Genomic DNA, 18,769 nt, shown 5'->3' on the forward strand with positions numbered 1-18,769 from the left:
TTAAAATCGAATCTCTTCATTCTTGTCAACCGCAATTGAAACTTTTTTTTTTCTTTTCTATTTCTCTCCCAGTTTGATTACACGAAATGATTGGAGTTTGTCCCAGTGAAAATTGAAGAATTTCATGTTTTCACAATGATTGGAAAAATTATGAGGCTGCAACTAAGCCGAGAACATTGCAACGTCTCTACCATTGTTTGTATACAAGAAACGGACTGTATCAGCAAGATGTGTACTCGCAATCGAGCAAGCGAGTGAGTATCTCTCCACAGCTTGGCCGTAAATCCGGTTCTGCCCAACAATCTGCAATCAGAGAGAATTAAGGCGTTAGTTTTGTACAATTCCAGATCCCAGCACAGTATCCCAAGAGAATAGTAATAGGGTCACAATTAAATTACATTTATTTAAAAGATAAAGAAAAAAGTTCATGTAGAGAAAAAACAGAGGTGGAATTAATCTTCAAAGCCAATTATCGCATGTAAAAAAACATGTTATGGGCAGGGACGAATCTCATGGGAGGCCAAAGTTTAAGAAAGATTCAAAATCCCCAAGAACATGCCATGGGCAGGGACGAATCTAACGGGGGGACCAGGGCCAGAGTTTCAAGAAGATTCAAAATCCCCCTTATTCTTAGAAACGTTTCAAAAAGCACTAATGAAATGGCCACCAAAGAATAGAGATTTTACATTCTGGTCCTCCCAAGCACACAAGTCTGGGATCGTCCCTGATTATGGGGCTAATGCAAAAAAGCGACAATAATTTTTAACAATCTTTATTTGCCTGTCACAACAGATGGTTACCCGATATTAGCCTGCCCAGTGGACCTTCTGGAATCTCCAAACGGGATCCCTCATTAGCAACAGCATCAACTACCTAGACAACATAAAGCAAAAGAGCTACAATGGTCAAATTGCACAAGTACAGAAAACAAAATGTTTTTGAGCTAAAAAAAGAATGTCGTGATTGAAAGAGAGGGCGTAAACGATAAATCTAGAGAATAATTAAATAAAAAAAAACATAACTCAAACAAGCCATTGAGTAAAGGTCCCTGATGGAACAATATTGTACAACCATGCAACTGCCTCAGAGAGAAAAACATGATATTCAAAAGTGAAATAAAAGATCGTAAGCATACCCTCTTTGGGGGTACACCTTCCCATGGCCTACTTAGTGTGCAGAGCTCCCACATTATCACCCCAAGGCTGAAAATATCGCATTTTTCAGTGACAGGTTCATTACGGATAAGTTCCGGTGCCATCCATTCAGGAGTTCCAGCAGATGAGGAGTCCCTAATTGGTATGTCTGTCATTACTCTGGAGAGTCCAAAATCACAGATCTTGATTGTCTTATGGTTATTCACGAGGCAATTTGCACTTTTAAGATCCCGATGAACTATCTTCATTCGATGTATGCACATCAACCCCCTTGGTGACAAGCAGAAGAATAAAAGATTACGATCAGATCAGAGCAGAGCTGAATGCCAACTTGTAATTTAAATTGCCTGTGTAGCTAAGTCAAATGCTGGAACTAGCAGCTAAAGCACTCCCCATTTTTTTAATCAACTATTAAGTTGCCCAGCAGTCAGCACACACAAGCTTCAATGATGATAACAAGTACCAGCCAAATAATGGCCGGATAGGAGTTTCAAAAATAATTAGCAATAACATATATGTGCTCTCATTATCAGATAACTACATATAGAATCATTTAAAAGCATCTCTTGGTTTAAGTAGCCTATTTGTATCCTTTGGGTTGTGTTTCAACAATCAACCTTTCACAATCATGTCAAGTTTCTCATCTGTAAAGAAAGCAGCGTGTTCTCTATCTCTACTCATTACACTCCAGGAGAGATGTTAGGCATATATTATATCTTAAAAATGTGCCATGAAAAATAGAGAACTTAGCATAAAAGAAAATGGTTTAGTTAATAGCACCACTAGTTTCAAAGTTAGTCCCTCAAAAATGTAAACTTTGTAAAGATGCCCGTCCACAAAAGAATTTCATATATTAGGACATGACACACATACCTGCATATATCCCGCAACATTTTTAGCCTCCTCCGCCAGCTAAGCTTCTTCTGACCACTCGAGTGGATCAAATAATACAAGGACCCCATCTCCATGTATTCAGTAACCATCGATAAGCGTGGAGGCTTTGTGCAAGCACCCAAAAATAAGATAACTGCAATAACCAGCATCAGTTGATTCAGAAGTCGTCAAGAAACAAAATAAAATATAAGAAAGATAGGAGGAAAGGAATTAAGAAAGAGGGGAGGGAAGAAATGGAAGAGGAAATAGAGAGAGGGATAAAAGAGAAGAAGAAAGCAAAAGGGAAAAAACAGAAGTTTCAACTCTCAATAACCTTCAACTACCTCAAAATAGTAGATTAGTGCCTTTACACAGCACCTAAACCTAGTTAAACCCTAAAACGATAAAGAAAATACAATAGAGTCCAAGCAAAATAAAATGTATAATGAATACAAAATATCATAATGACCTTTTTTTTATATAGAACAAATATCATAATGACCTGAATAACTAGATCCACCTAATAGCATATGAACAAAATGGAACAAAATTTTGTTTGTGAATTTACCATACACCATACAGCAAAAAAGAGCAAGTCTCCTACTTTCCTAGAGTAAATATTCTTATAAATCTTCCATTCATTATCCAACATTCTCCTCTTTACAGAAAAAACTTAACCACGAGTTTTGAAGCATTTCAATTCTGCACTCCACAACTTGAAGTTTGAGTCTTTATTCCATTAAAATTGTTGGGTCTCAAACCCAACCTAAAAGTTCAATTGTATTATGAAATTAACTTCTTGAATAATGAAGTCAAGTTCCTGAACCTGTTTATGAGTTTCCAAATGATTTGATGATTAAAAAATTCAAGTTATGAGTTTGGTCAAGGTTGGGCTCTAATACCAAAGTTACATCTCTTTTTTCATCATACATCAATCTACCACTTATTTTACTAATAGGTTTCCACATATATTTCTTTTCTTTTCACATAAACAAAGTCAAACTAAACGCAAGCTACTGAACATACTGAATTTCAAATCACCAGCTTCATTCAGAGCAAAAACCATATTCAACATTCAATCATCAGTGCTATAGAGATCAAATTGGAAAATTCAAAAAGGGCAAAACCAGCAGCTATGAGATCACAAAAAGCCAAGGCAGGTGTAGATCAATGAACAGAAGTGAGGTTAAGAAGGCGTGAAGATGCGGTCAGTACAAATATCCTAAAAGCAAAACTTGATGACCAAATGTGAAACTGAATTGCAGCCAGCAGAATAACAGCAAGCAACAGAGATGTTGTTCCCAATATATTTGTTCTTTTTTTTTAGTGAACAGAAGGAAACCTGAGTGCTAAAAATGTGCAGGGCACAGGCAGACACAGTACAGTTTCTGTGACCTGCCCTTCTTTTAGTGGCTTTTATTAGTATTATTATTAGATGTGTTTTGGAATTGAGAGGGTAATTTTAAGGATTTGGACAGAAGTTTTGCTCTGATATCAGAATGATGTGGAATATGAATAAGAGAAAGGGGCTGCAAAGTAGAGGAAGGGGAGATGGGAAGAGAGAGAGAGAATGATAGCAATAGAAAGAAAACAGAATTCAATTCTCAATAATCATTCAGCTACTGTTAAACATGATTGTCAAATCTCTCTTAAAAATAGTTAACAGAGTCATCAAATAACTCCTGCAACTCAAATTCACCCTAATATCAAACTGTTAGATGCGTGAGTTTTGGAATATTAGGGTGAATTTGGGGACTTCGGATTTTTTTCCGCTCCATTTTGCTTGCTAAAAGAAATGCATGCAAGGCACGGAAGTTATTTGACAGTTCTGTTAATTGTTTTTAGGTGAGACTAGATGGAAGGTTGACATTGTTAAAACTAATGTTAAGAGCAAAATTGATTGCCCAAATTGGCCAAGGGTAACATTGTGAAAAAGGTAATAGGTCAGGAGTAATTTTGTAGCTTACCCTAGTAAAATCCTCAAATAATTTAAAAAATTATGATAGCCTAAAATAACTAGATTTTTCAATTAAGAAATGCTACAAAATGAAATATAATCTCCAATTTTCCTATGAAAAGAATCATGAAAATCTTTGTCTCATTCTCCATCAGAAAAGCAGGTAAAAAACTTGCCATCAACTAAACAACAGCAACAACACGATCTCTCCTGTTTTTTCTTTGATGAGGTAGCTCTTGTTAAATTCATGGTTCCAAGTTATACAAGCAGACCATCACATGCAGCAATCTTAGACAAGCAAAATATAAAAGATGCAACTTGGAAATTAGCAGGTAAGGAGAATACCATTAGGATGTCGAAGACGGCTGGAAGAAATCGCATGCACAAAATCAGAGAGGATAAAGTCAGAAATATGGGTGGGATAAAATTAAAGCAATCCACATATCAATAAGAAGAGACCTAAGAATTGATATCTCATTGCAGAAGTCTTCCATGTTCTCAGCAGTTAGATCTTGCTCTAGAAAAACCTTGACTGCAACTTCTGTACCGTTCCATATGCCACGGAATACTTCCCCGAAAAACCCTATATACAATCAAGATAGCTAAAATCACTAAACCATTTTACATATAAATGAGTTTGCACCAAACAAAATATTTATTTTATTTTCCTTATTGCATGATGTTGCTTAAATTATCACTTTAGACTACAATATTTTGATGGTTGCAAGATGAGAGGAGAGGATGAGAGGGAGATGGGAAGGATAAGGCTCTAATTTTATATGTAAAATGGTTGCAAGATGAGTTTGCATGATTCCTCCCATCAGATATGTTCTAATTTTAAGGTAGGCAACAGTAAAACTTTCTTCACCACAGTATATTCAGCTGAGCAACAGCTCTTATCTTTAGTTCAAGCTAAATATACAGTTTGGATAACCCTTTTTTTATTTTAACTCTGTTTTCTACAGCCTCCTAGGGAGTTTGCAGAGTGAGGTGGCATCAGACTCTTCATGTGAGCATGCATCTGTACATTAAATTCTGAAAGACAAAAAATGAGAAACGAATTCGAAGATGAACCATGAATTCAAGGGTACACTAGTAGATAGCTGGAGCAATCACCCATTACTAGGAAAATGAACAGAATGCCCGCTGCCAACAGCTTGAGCAAACACTGGTTATGATTTCCTTGTAATAAAACACCACCCAAAGAAATAGAAAACAGAAGATGCAATAGTTTCAGGAATGGTATGCATATAAGATATTTGCTTAACTACTTGGATTGATGTCAAATCTTTAAATCAGATTGGCAGTTTATGAGGATATCCAGTGAAACTTCAACCAAGGTCATTGTCCAGCAGTGTATGGAAGTTTAAAGGAGAGATAACAATCTCAAAACCCGTACATCATTGAAAACATCAATGAATCTAACCATTCCATTTCAATTTATCAAAGAAAAAATAAACAAGTACAGAAGAGAAGATTCTCAAGTCATTAGCATAGGTAGCAAAACAAAACTCAACCACAGAGAAATTTATCAAAGGAAACAATAAATCAAAAAATAGGAATTCATGATAAAACTACATGGCCACAATCCAAAGATTAGGACACTATCACAATACTTGAAAGTTTTTTGTAGTAAATTAATATTTCAAATTCATGCAATGCGTGTCGCCTGTTCCTTTCTTTCTATACAAAAATATTTATTAAGATTTTAGACAGCCACAGTACATTGGAACCTTCAATCCAAGCAAATTGTGTGCTATCACTGCAATTACAAAAGAGAAAGCACTGTTTCACCAAGTACTTTTGGAGGATTACAAAATTGTAACTCGTTTTAAAAAGATACAAAACTGGAATAGGTAAATGTGTACTGCAGCACTGACAAACAAAATTCAAAGCTACAACACGGCTGAAAATTATAGGTAGTGATGCTTACCAATCCCAACACGAGTTCCAACAGTTAGTTCTGAGAAATCAATATGCCATTCCTGGAAAGGTAGTGGGGGGTTATTATGGAACAAGGGAGATTCAAGAACTTTATTCCATGTTGAAACTAATTGATCATCTGCTACAAAGCCTGAAGGTCCACTCCTCTCGGAAGTTTGACTTCTATACTCATGGGGAGATGATGGTAATGAGATTGCCTTCTGGGAATTTATGCGGTTCCTTTCAAGGGTATATAAAGCAGACCTTCCACCAGATATTTCATCACGACCATCAAGACTGAAATTTGATACCTATCCCATGCGCAAATTGATTAATTAGTACTGAGAATGCTAGGAGGATGATTACAAATGTGGTTCAATGACACAGGCCAAATTATGCATCTGGAAGATTTTCAACCTAACCTCCTCTTATAACCAAACTAACACGTGGAACTTACCGTGAAGAAAAAAAAGTAAGGGAAAAAGTATAACAATGGATTTTCCTAGGCATGTACAGAACCTTTGTTAGGATGAAATTTATGATATGACTAGAATCCAGTAACTTAGAATGTTAGTGGTGGAAAAGACCAAGTTCAATCCATGGTATCACATCTATATGAGGCATAATATATTAGCGAATCTAAACGCTGTTTCATATGCCAGATATTTTTAGATGACGATGTACACTTGGGCATGGTATCATGGCAATATCGATATGTCAATGGACTAACACAAGAGTTGCTATGTACTCTGACTGAAAAGGATAATGATCCATCAAAGTGGGACAGACAAGGCCATAAGATCTACTTGGTTTGATGAAGCTATTTGTCCAGGCTACCATGTTTGGCCATTGAAGTGCCCAAATTCAAACTCCATGCTCATGAATAGTCCCAGAGAAGAATAAATGACAATTAAACCCCAAAAACATTCGTGTACATATGAACACAAGCAATAATTGACAAACAAACCTCAGAACAGTTAAATTCATGTACATAAGCAGAGAACAAAGAACAAATTGCCCTTGTCAAGGAAAAGTTTTTATGTCAGAGAAAAACATAAGTATATGGATCCATTTCACCAAAAAGATACTTACATTTTTCTGAAGATCTGTACCATTGTCCTTGTCGCCTAAATTATTTGTAAATAACCTATCATCACCTTGTTCCATCAAAAGACGATTTTGCTTCAAAGTTTCATTCATAGCACGTACAGCCCTGAAATTGTTAATGATGGATAGATTAATTTGCAATGTAAGAACAAGACATTTTCTCCAAAATTAATCAAATCCAAGCAGCTTGGGCAATTCTGTCAAGAAATATGAAAGGCTAATTGAACAACAGCACTTATCATTGAACTTGATAACCAAATAACCAATGTACACACAGGGATAAAGCAAAGAATGGAGAAACCCAACCAAAGAAGAACCAAATTCTGCTAAAGTTTATCTCATCAATCAATATTAACCCAACTTCCAATGTCCAAGGTGCCAATACAAATTAGGAAAATTTAGACCTGATAAAATTAAAATCCCTGGGAGCAGTTTGAGAAATAAATATTAGGAAAACCAACTAAATATGAAATAGAAGTAGATTCCTAGTAAAGGCTGCTTATCCACTAGATGGGAAATAGATCCACTAGATGGGAAATAGTTGGAACTCTGAAAAACTACTAAAAATCTTGAATTGTAGAAAAAATTAAATCGAGCAAATACTAATCCTAGAAGCCATGCTGACGACTCCAAGGTTGAGGCTTTCAGTAGTCACCTGGTGGTTTTGTTAAGGAAATGATGTGGGGAACTTTCTTTAATATTCTTGGCACAATAATGTTGTTGCATTATTTCATTAACGGTTAAGATTTTTAGGTTTTGAGAAGCTTAAGAACAGTAGTCACCTGGTGGTTTTGTTGAGGAAATGATGTGGGGAACTTCTTTAATATTCTTGGCATAATAATGTTTGTTGCATTTCATTAAGATTTTAGGTTTTGAGGAGTTTAAGAAGAGTTCAAGATGTAGTTTGCTAAATCAAGCATAACTTTTTAATCTGATTGTGGATCGAGATGAAATCTTGATAGAAAATTATGAAGGCCCTATTTCCTATTAGGTTAAAATCCCATGATGATCGAAGATCAGGAAGGCCTTCAAATAAGACTCAGAAGTTACTAAGCAAGATTATCTTTATTTACCTTGTTGTATTTAGATTATTTTTTTTTATTAGCTTAAGATATTTAGTTTAATTAGTATTTTACTAGTTAGGAATTCTAATGCTAGATGGATTCTATTAGTTAGACAAGTTTCAATTATGAATCATTTCCTATAAAGGATTTATGTCTAGAACTAATATAAATAGGGATGTCTATATTGTTTTATGAACATTCCAATTCAGACTATTATTCAGACTTCATAAAATAACATAGATTTCTCTCTAAATTTCTCTACAACTTAGGTATGTAACCTTAGAGCTTGAGAACCATAGTTTTATCGACATTATTCACCGCGTCAATTGGTATCATAGCAAATTGGCCTCTTTGATGGATGGAGACAGTAGCAACCCATTTCGCAATACAGGAGTGGAGGTTGTGCAAGCTCAGGAGCATAAACTAGATCATTGGGGACAGGTGTTTGATTGCTTGTATCAAGCCATAATAGATCTAAATTGGCTAATGGATGACACAAACAAGAATCACAAAGAGGAGAGGTACGTGCTTAGAGACTTACCTCAGGCCGACCTTAACTTCGACCTATTCCTCAAATTCCACCGAGACAACCACTTGTCTATGTGGGAGTTTGGTGAACGCAAAATTTCAAAGTTATCTAATCATAAGATAACGTTACCAAAGAGGGTGCTGACAAACTGTTTCAATCTTTTGACCTTAAGTTGGAGAAGAATTTGGCAAACGATGATCTTTAAGTCATGGATGAAGATCTTACAAATAAGATCATGGAGAACATGGTAATTTTTTACAATTCTCATTAAGATATTATGGAAAATTATCTTGTGTTCCTTTACATACAATGGCAAATGATGATGAACTCGAGTTTAAAGTAAAAAAATATGGGAAGAAACTACAAGTGGACTTAGAAAGTATAACATTAAATATGGATTTTTCTTTAGCATGCACACACCATAAATTAAATTTTGAAGTTCACATGTCAAAGACATGCTACATCGCGATTAAGCTAGCTACAATGCTATATTTGAAGTATCTATGATTCTATTCCTTTGGAGTGTTCAAGTTCAATTTATGACAATTAACTCGAGGGCGAGTTTTTCATAAGTAGAGGGGATGGACGTGGGGAACTTTCTTTAATATTCTTGGTCTAAAAATGTTTATTGTATTATTTCATTAATGGTTAAGAATTTTATGTTTTGAGGAGTTTAAGAAGAGGTTAAAATCAAGCATAACTTTCAATCTGACTGTTGGATCAAGCACGAATTTTGACAAAAGATTTTGAAGAACCTATTTCCTATTAGGTTAAAATCCCATGATGATCAGAGAATGGGAAGACCTTCAAATAAGACCCGGAAGTTGCTACGTGGAATTGTCTTTATTTACATTGTTGTATTTGGATTCCTTTTCCTACTTAGCTTAAGAATTTTAATTTAATTAAAAATTTTACTAGTTAAGAATTCTCATGCTAGATAGATTATGTTAGTTAAGTAAGTTTTAATTAGGAATCCTTTCCAATAAAGATTTTAGGTCTAGAACTAATACAAATAGTGATGTCTAGTTTATTTTCTAAACATACAAATTCAGACTTATAAAATACCATTGAGTTTTCTCTAAATTTCTTCATAGCTTAGGTCTATAACCTTAGGGCTTGAGAATCCTAGTTTTATCCATGTTGTTTGTCGCGTCAAGATAAATCCTAGAATTACTATTTATCAAGACAATAGTTATGGAATAGGATATTGTTGCTAGACCTTTGTGTTCTGGGTGCTTTTAGGTTATTTCTCTAACTAGTATTAGGTTATTTCTCTAACTAATATTCAGTGACCAAGGTTAGAAAGGCTAGATGGATGGCTCCCAAACTTGCTCAAAAGCAACCAACTCTCAAGGGTCCTTTTATTCCCTTGATAGAAGTCTCCACTAATTTTATCTTTCCCCTAAAGGTTAGGTGTCGATATGTTATTCTTGGTTTTCACAAGGGACAAAAAAGAAACAATGTGGAATTCAACTCGACACTTGTCACCATGGTGATAGAATAGTTTGACTAAAAGTTTACAAGAATGAAAAATAAATGAAAGGGTAAGGAATCACTTCAACTCATAAACCAAATTGAAATAAAATAGCTTGGTATAAGAGAACAAAAACACAAGAATAAGAAGACTGGAATAAGGTTGTTGCCGTTGTAGCTTGATTGTGTTGTAGTTGTAAGTGTAGCTATAGCCTATAGTGATGGTTAGAAAGAGAGAAAAGGTGTTTGATTAAAAACAGTCTTAAGATAGCGATTACAAATAATAAAGCGCTAGAAAAGCTCCAAAATGAAAGAGCTCCAGAAAAACTAACTTCTGGATTTTCTAGCATGGGGCATGCACGGGCCCCACGGCCAGCTTTATGTGACCTGTGAATTGGGTTGGGTTTTCTGCCCAAAAATCCATAGAAGGCAACCTCACCCAAGGAGCCAAAAGGGCAATAAGAAGAATGGGAGAGAGGAACTGAAAAGTTACTTGCCAAACACAAGACACAACTTTTCAATAAGATTCAGGGTGTGTTTGGAATTGTGGTAACGACTGCGGTTAAAAGTGTTTTTTGCTTGGAAATACATCAAAATAATATTTTTTTTATTTTTACAAAATCATTTTTGATATCAGCACATTAAAACAATCTGAAAACATAAAAAAAAAATTAGCAAAAAAACAAAATTCAAAATTTGAGGGAGCGCGGTTTGCAGTTCCCAAACAGACTCTCAATTATCAATCCTGACTAGAACATAGAATCATTGCTCTTTTATAGACACCAAAACCCTAACAGTCCTAAATTAAGTAAAAAATGAAAATCTAAATAAGAATAATTCTTTTTTGGGAAAAGCTCCTGATATCCTGATATTCTAGATAAACTAATTCAAGAATTACATAGATATAATTGAAGAAAAATCATAATATCTTAATTTGTATTTTCTACAACAACAATCATAATAGCATAGCATAAGATCAAAGCTTACCACAACCACATCATAGCTTACTTCAATCAAGGTATATATAATATTGTAATTTGTTTTTCTACAACTACATCGTAGATTACTCCAATTGTAACAAAACAAAAATCAAAGTCGAAATAACTAGAAAATGATAAACACAATAATAGCATAGTTGCATCAAATCATAAAGTCAACACAGGTCATAATGAAATAAACATCAACCTTACGATATCATCACCAATTTCTGGGGTCATGCTAATACTTCTTCTTCGCATTCTACGAGCTTCTGACATTGATGCACCCTCTGACCTGTGGCTACAAATGAACATCCAATGTGAGCATAGTTCATTATTACCAGATGCATAAACAAAGAAACGGGTGGATAAAGCATGTACAAGCTACTAGGAGAATAAAGCGTAACACTTGTTGAGATTAATGGTGTGTTTTAAGACTAAAGAGATTGCTAAAAGCAATGGCATAACGCAGCCTCCACCCTTCCTCGTATCATCCATTTTCTTTGCTTTGCCTATATTCCTTTTTCCACTCCTCATATACAATCCATAAGTCAGAAAATTATAAAGCTCCTTAGGTATTCAAAACAATAGGAACGAAAAGGTACAAACCTTGATATAGCAACATCATCAGCGTAATGTCTAATTGAATGTCTATCACCACTTAACATGGACCGTCCACGCCCTCGAAATGAAGGATGCTCTGGACTGCAGAACAAAGCTTGATGAAGACACCAACTAAAACTTCACCAATAGAATTTAAAGTTTAACTTTGACAACACCACAAACAACCATGTTTAGAACTATTGAAAATGAATAAACAACACAACTTTGATCAGATCAATTGAAACAAAGTGAAGAGAAATCAATGTGTATATTTGCATGCATGTGAACGAAACCCCTAACCCCGTGTATGCCCAATAGAATCAACAGAAAAGAAAGACAACCAGGCAACTCAAATAACAATTAAGAATCCACACATGTGGAGTCAGGGTACAACCAACCAATCTCCGATGTTGTGTTAGAACATCCAACCTCTAATCTTTGCCATTGAAAAACACCTGAGGATGCCCTCCTATTCACTATTTGGAAAACAGCATTTTCAACCGACATGCTTTCTAATTTTCAAAGGAAAAAATAAATAAATACTAGAAATCAGGCAGTAGGATATGTTCCCTCCAAATAAGCAGTCAAGAGCACAAGTTTTTCAATAAAGCAAGAAAAGGCATCAAATCATGCTAGCTGAAAGACACGCACCCCAGCATTAATCATGTGGTCTAGAAACACCCAACCCTATACTAACCTAGTTAATCATTCCTCATATAATAAATCCATTTGGGGTAAATGTTAGAAAAACAAAGCACAATTTTCAAAAACAAAAAAAAAAACTACACGAGACAAGAATAACAAGTATGGTATCAAATGCCATAATAAATTCCAAGCCTTTTGAAAAAGTCAGAAGTGAGGAAACTTGCAATCAGGCCTATATGAAGAGTATGGATTGTATTCCGGTATATTTTAATAAGTTCATAATCCCCACAACACCTTAGCCCAAATATGGGGGAATTCTTTTAACCCGTGGCTGTTAATTGATAAGAGATCATTCCTCGAAGGGAGGGGGAAAAAATAAGAAGAGCCAAGAGAGTGCATGATATCAGGACTCACGAACACCATCCTACAGCAAACCTATTTAAAGGCTTGAAATTGCCACATAAGAGAGTAGTGCTCTTTTTCTATGAACAAAAGCAAAAATTAGACTTCCAAACACATGTTCCTCCCCTATAAATGTGAAACCAACTGACAAAGTATTCAAAGGAAACCATGCTAACACCTTGAACTAGCAGTCCGCTGTTCAGCAATGACCTTTTTCCGGCTACGTCTCCAAAAGGTTGTTGCAATATTGGGTTCACTATGTGATAAACTGAAGGAGAAAGGAAAAGAATAAGTTCAAGTACAACATTTTGCACTATAGTATTCTCTCAAGTCAGAGAAGAAACTAAAATTTGAAAAATAAAAGACAAACAAGAAGTGTCGTACAAAAGTCACATTGCAATAAGGATCTTCACAGGACAAGATACATATTATTACCTCAATTTTCTGTCAATAGAGGTAGCAGATCGCAACATCATATTTCGCAATGAAGGACCTAACACATTCGAAGATGCCTCTAATTTCCTATGGACTTGAAGGCTTCCTTCATCTTTTTCAGCACTATGGCACAGAAAATATGACACAGCAACTTAAGGATTTCAGAACTCCAATTAACAGATTATACAGATTCATTGTTTGTGAAAAGTCATGTGACGGGCTGTTTGCTAACCTGTCAGGATCCACTCTTTCTGCAAAACCATACATCGGACTGTTTGGTTCAAGTGGAGAATCACAGGAATCATTTTCTGCAGAGTCACTCTCCCCTGCTGCTGAAATATGAGTCATAAAAATAGCCCTGGTTGACCGCGGCATCAACTGACCAGGAGACCGCATAAGATCAACAAGTAGTTCCACAGAATTCAACATAACAATCACAGACATGTGTTTATATGAGTCCACACACTCAACAATCCCATCATTTGGTAAACCCTGGGGAAAAAAGCATTATGAAATTTTCAGATATTATGTTAATTAGCAATAAATTGCATCTTTGACTATTTTTTGGCATTAAAATGGAGCAGAGCAGTTGAACTCACTGGATGAAGTTAAACTTACCACCACGAGTCTACTTTCAAGACCTACAGAATCTGCTAAAACTTTGAAAAAGATTGCCCTAGGACGGCATGATCCATGCCTTATTTGCCCCAGCAACTGAACACCTCGATTTTCTAACATATGAGAGGCTTCTTCTAGTGCAGCTTTTGCTGGACTTTCCACATTTGGCCTTTTATAAAAATCAGCAACCTGTTCAGAGATGAAAAATGAAAATGGAATGAGCAATTTTTTGACTAAAAATGGAATAAAAAAATTAAGAAGATCGGCAAAAATGCCTTGGTAGAATTTGATCCCTGAATTGGCTTGAAAACAAAGAATATAACCTTAAAATATTATGATTAAATTACAAGTCAAATGGTGAAAATTAAAGTAAATATGAAAAAAAAATTCATTGTAACGCAAATAGTTAATGACATGTGTGGTTTGAGAAGCCTGTACCACCATGCATGAGAAACATCCTACGTAGTTGCATAGGCCAAGAAAAAACAGTTTTTGCCGAGATGTAAAGGGATCGGTAACATGTCTTGACAATAGGTTATGGATATGTATAGATTTCCTTGGCATAACCAAGACATAACATCACAGTTAAAAAAAACCTGAAAGTTGGAAAGGACAACGAAAAAAGAAAAAAAGGGTCAAAGATAATTAAGGGACAGAAAAGAGCAACTGAAAACTTCAAATGAGATATCCATATAATAGAACAAAGGTTATTTAAGAGTTCTTACCAATCCGGCAATCTTTTTTATCATTGCAGCTGGATTTGAGTTCAACCCTTTTACTAGGGGCACAATCAATTGCTTCAGCATGGATAGCTTTTTATCTTTCTTAGCATCTACAAGAATTATATCGGCCTTGCAACCCTCAGCTCCCAGAGAATGAAGCTCGTCTAAAGTTGGAATATTAACAAAGAGCTCCTTTAGCCTTTTATCCTGTAACAATCCATGTTATTAAATTAACTCAAGATGAAGTGAAAAAAAAAATGCTCTAAGTGGATACAAAACAAAGAGTGCAAGCTGGAAAGTCGATTCTAAGTTAGGACACAATCCATCAAGTAATTTTGTCCTCCTTGAAAATACCAACAATTTAAATAATCCAGGAAGAAATGCATTTAGCATTGTTTGAACCAATAATACCTGGAACGTGGTGCATTATAGTATGTAGTACTGGTACTGGTACTGGTTCACTACCCTCCTTAGAAAGCGGTACGAGGGGGGTGGGCCTAGTATGGTCGCTATTTCGGGTAGTGGTTTATTTTTATGCTGGTTTTCCATATGTGTGTGTGAGAGTGTATAATTAAAACATAAAAGTATCATATGAGTGCATGTAGACTAAAACTTCAAAACAAGATATTGTCCATCCTTGTCTTTAGAAAATAGCATGTAAATGAGAAATTTTGGAGTACTACCATCAGACAGGGATAGACATAAGGAGGAGAGGGATATAAAAGATCCTTTTTGTTGTAACTATATGGAACCACAGAACTAGTAGTAGTACAGTTTAACATGCAACTTCTAACTCTTTAGTTAAGAGGAGAGGAGAATATTTGCAATAGAACATAAGAAGTTGAATGTTAAACAGAACGGATAGTTAAATCATAACCAACATAGTAGAACATAAGAAGATAATGATCACAAATTAAAAGCAATGATTATTAAACACAAGTATAAAGAAAGGAAAAAATCATAAATAAACTTTTTTTCCAGCCACATCACTAATTGATCTCTCAAAAAGATGAAGTTCCAGAAAAGATCAGACTCCTCAACCAAAAGAACTTGCAACAAATAAATAGGAACAAAAATTAAAAAGTAAATCAATTCTCACCGGTATGACAGAGTAGAAACCATTTGGTATTTGTTCAGAAAGCATCCCAGTGCTCCAGAGAACTTGTGATGCAGTCTGGGAAGATAAACCATCTTCCTCATAATTTTTATGTGATTCTTTATTTCTCAAAGTATCTTCTTGAGAAAGCAAAGAGACAGATTCAAATTTCTCGATAAAGTCTGAACCCCACCACACAGAATTTGAAGGTCCTTGCTCTGCTGGCCCCGAATCATCTCGTGTCTCCTCCATGTCCTTAAATATTTGGGATGTAAAACCATTTCTGTCCCTCACTCCTCTTACCCCATAAAAGACCTCGCCAATCACAATATAGTTCTTACACAACTGGACTCTGTATCAAAAATCTCTTCTGTTCTGACTTTGTTACGCTGGAGTCCATTTGTCCTGCAAAGCTAAAACCCTATGTGAAACTAGAAAGGTCATAATGTCAGTTCAAATTTTTCTTTTATCTAAAAAAAAAGTTAGAGAGATCACAATGCAAACGCACAACATCCTATCATCAATACAGAAGTGCAGAAACCAAGACAGTTTAAATTTATCAATAAGCATGACATATAGAGAAGTAGACTACTCTAGCAAGCTTAAAGGACTAAAAAAATTGTCAATTGAAAAAAAAAAAAGCGCCACAATCTACCCTTAAACCTAAGCAGTAAACTGAATTTTACCATTTTCCTTGCACTTTTTCCACCTTCAATAGTCAATAAATAACTAAATTAAACAAAAATATTTCAGAATAATGTAAATAACCTAATTGATAAGGACGGTAAATAATTATATGAATCCGCAATGAATTAAACCTGAGTAAAGTAGTGATTAATCAACAGAAACAGCCACAATCCAGGCTTAAAACCTAAGCATTGCAAAATGGAATTGGTAACCTACCAAGCCTAATCAAATCAATAAAAATCAGATCCAATTCTAAATCTAGAATGATAATAAAAGAGCCAAGTAAATCAAATTCCGCAAAAAAAAAAAGCAGTGGGAAATCAAATCTAAAGCGAGAATGAGAAAGAAAAGGGCAGAAGTGTAATACCAGCAGATCGAAGCATTGAAAGAAGCAGTTGCCACTCCAGCCAATACCATTTGAATCTCAACTCTTCGTTTTAAAACAAATAATACTCATCACTCTCTCTTCTTCTTCTTCTTCTTTCTAGAAGGATATAAAATAATAAATATTATTTTTGTGTATAAATAGAAACAGAAAGCAAGAGAGAGAGGCTATTATAGACCAGAGTGAAATAGAATAGGTCAGAGAGAAAGAAATGGAAATATACAACAAACAGACACTTATATTTATTTATTTCTATTTGTATTCATATTTTTTAAATAAAAAAAATTATAGTAAGTATTGAAGATACACAGTAGTACTATGTTTTTGGTTATTTATTATAGTTGTTTTTTAAAATAATTTTTTGAAAATAAATTAAATAATATTTTTATTTATTAAAAATTATTTTTAAAAAACAATAAAAATTATAAAAATAAATTTTAAATAAAAAATAATAATTTTAAAAAAAAATATCATTTCAAACATGTTTTTAAATAGCTTTTTAGAGGTGGGAGAGTGTATAATAGAGAGAGAAAGCGAGGGAGAGAAGAAGAGATAAATAATAAGAGGGATTCGCTCGATTCACGTGAGCAGTATTTTTATTTTTATTTTTTTTTAGATTTGAGTGATTTTATTTATTTATTTGTTTGTATGTGAAAATAGTTAATGAGGATTGAGAAAACGTTTTTGTTTTGTGACGAGGGAAGGCAAGGGAGGTGGGTCACGTGCAAGAGAGCGGGGGATCTGGGGACCTCTTTCCGACAGCCAGCTGGCATTAGCTCACCACCATCCACACAGGCAAACGCGTGAGCACTCTTTTTCTCTTTTTTTATTAGTTAATTAAAAATTGAAATTGATTAATTAGTTTTTATAGCGTTCAAACTAAAAAGGTGACTTGCGCTTCACCATGAACCAGCTAATTTTTTTAACATAAAAACATAATATTTAAATATTATTAGCATGTTATAAAGGAAAAATAATAATGACTCACGCTGTAAACTCTACTAGGTATAGTAAGATGATTTTATTTGATTATATAATAAAAAAATAACATTAATAAATGGATTAGATTCTAAAAAAATATGTTAATGATGACTAGTAGAAAAGAAACACTTGTTAAAAAAGAAAAAACTACAAAGTTGAGTTCCAAAATTACTCAATATTAAATTATAAGATTGTAAAAAAAAAAACACATCAAGAAAGTGACCCAAAAAAATATCTGAGTAAACTGACCAAACTTATTACTCAAGTCTTGAGATTAAGGTAACCTAATTGAAATAAAACTAAAGAAAATCATGAGCCCATAAAAAAATAAGTGAAAAAATTTATGCCAACCCGTACTAATTTTTCAAACCAATTACCCAAATCACTAAAATGAAAGCATCCTGTTTGGAAAAAATCATAGAATCTAATTCCCAACAAATCAAATATCAAATGATAAAATTGAAAAAATAATCTATTATATAAAAGGAAAAAAAAATAGCAGTTAAGAGAATGGTGATAAAATTTAAGATAAAAAATAAATGAGAGCACAACTTAAAATTTTAAATTAAAAGGAGAGATGGAAAATTAAAATCAAATTCATGGAAGGATCAACAACAAAAGAATGAGGACCCGGTATGAAAAAATAATAAATCATAATAATGGATTCGGTAATAAAATTGAAAACAAGTCGAAATTTGCCAAAAAAGTCAGGAACAAAAATCACAAATAAAAAAATAAAGACCGAAGTTGAAGTATCAATGAATGAGACGACAAATCTGAATTTTTAAATGGCCAACGTGAATTTTAGGGGTAGAAGAGAGAAAAGAGAAAAGAAAGAAATAAGAGGTCATTAACAACATACCATCACTAAATGATGAAAGAAAACGTTGATGCTTCCAATATCATCGTGAAAGTTGTCATTTAGATGTTGGGAGACGTTGCATGTGCCACCATAAAATTGTCTCTCACCCACTAACATGTGTAACTAGCTTTACATTAGTAAACGGGGGAGGATGATTGCTTTGTCATAAACAATCGTCTTACTAGCCTGCAAGATAAATTATTTAGGCAGGCATCCATCCATTCAAACTTGTGAGACAATACATTCAGGCAAGCCTCGCACCAATAACATGTATCA

At 34.4% G+C, this 18,769-nt stretch overlaps 1 protein-coding gene across 6 annotated transcripts; it reads right to left on the minus strand.

Moving 5' to 3' along the window:
* Positions 1-19: 19 nt before the first annotated feature.
* LOC7466298 (serine/threonine-protein kinase EDR1) lies at positions 20-16,867 on the minus strand. 6 transcript variants are annotated; one of them, XM_052446882.1, is made up of 17 exons: positions 16,633-16,866; positions 15,582-15,983; positions 14,486-14,689; positions 13,761-13,949; positions 13,375-13,634; positions 13,143-13,265; positions 12,886-12,975; positions 11,667-11,762; positions 11,266-11,358; positions 7,000-7,120; positions 5,918-6,218; positions 4,444-4,567; positions 4,330-4,349; positions 2,028-2,181; positions 1,136-1,424; positions 801-873; positions 20-303 (listed from the first exon to the last, which is right to left on the minus strand). In XM_052446882.1, exons 2-17 carry the CDS (start codon positions 15,828-15,830, stop codon positions 221-223), a joined length of 2,469 nt encoding a protein of 822 aa, XP_052302842.1. In that variant the 5' UTR covers positions 15,831-15,983; positions 16,633-16,866; the 3' UTR covers positions 20-220. The 6 variants fall into 6 exon arrangements, with proteins under 6 accessions (XP_052302842.1, XP_052302843.1, XP_024441052.1 ...); XM_052446883.1 differs by having other exon boundaries at positions 15,582-15,991; XM_024585284.2 differs by having other exon boundaries at positions 11,266-11,352; positions 15,582-16,009.
* Between the last annotated feature and the right edge of the window lie 1,902 nt (positions 16,868-18,769).

The sequence above is a fragment of the Populus trichocarpa genome, chromosome 14, assembly GCF_000002775.5.
Source record: "Populus trichocarpa isolate Nisqually-1 chromosome 14, P.trichocarpa_v4.1, whole genome shotgun sequence".
Classification (NCBI taxonomy): domain Eukaryota; kingdom Viridiplantae; phylum Streptophyta; class Magnoliopsida; order Malpighiales; family Salicaceae; genus Populus; species Populus trichocarpa.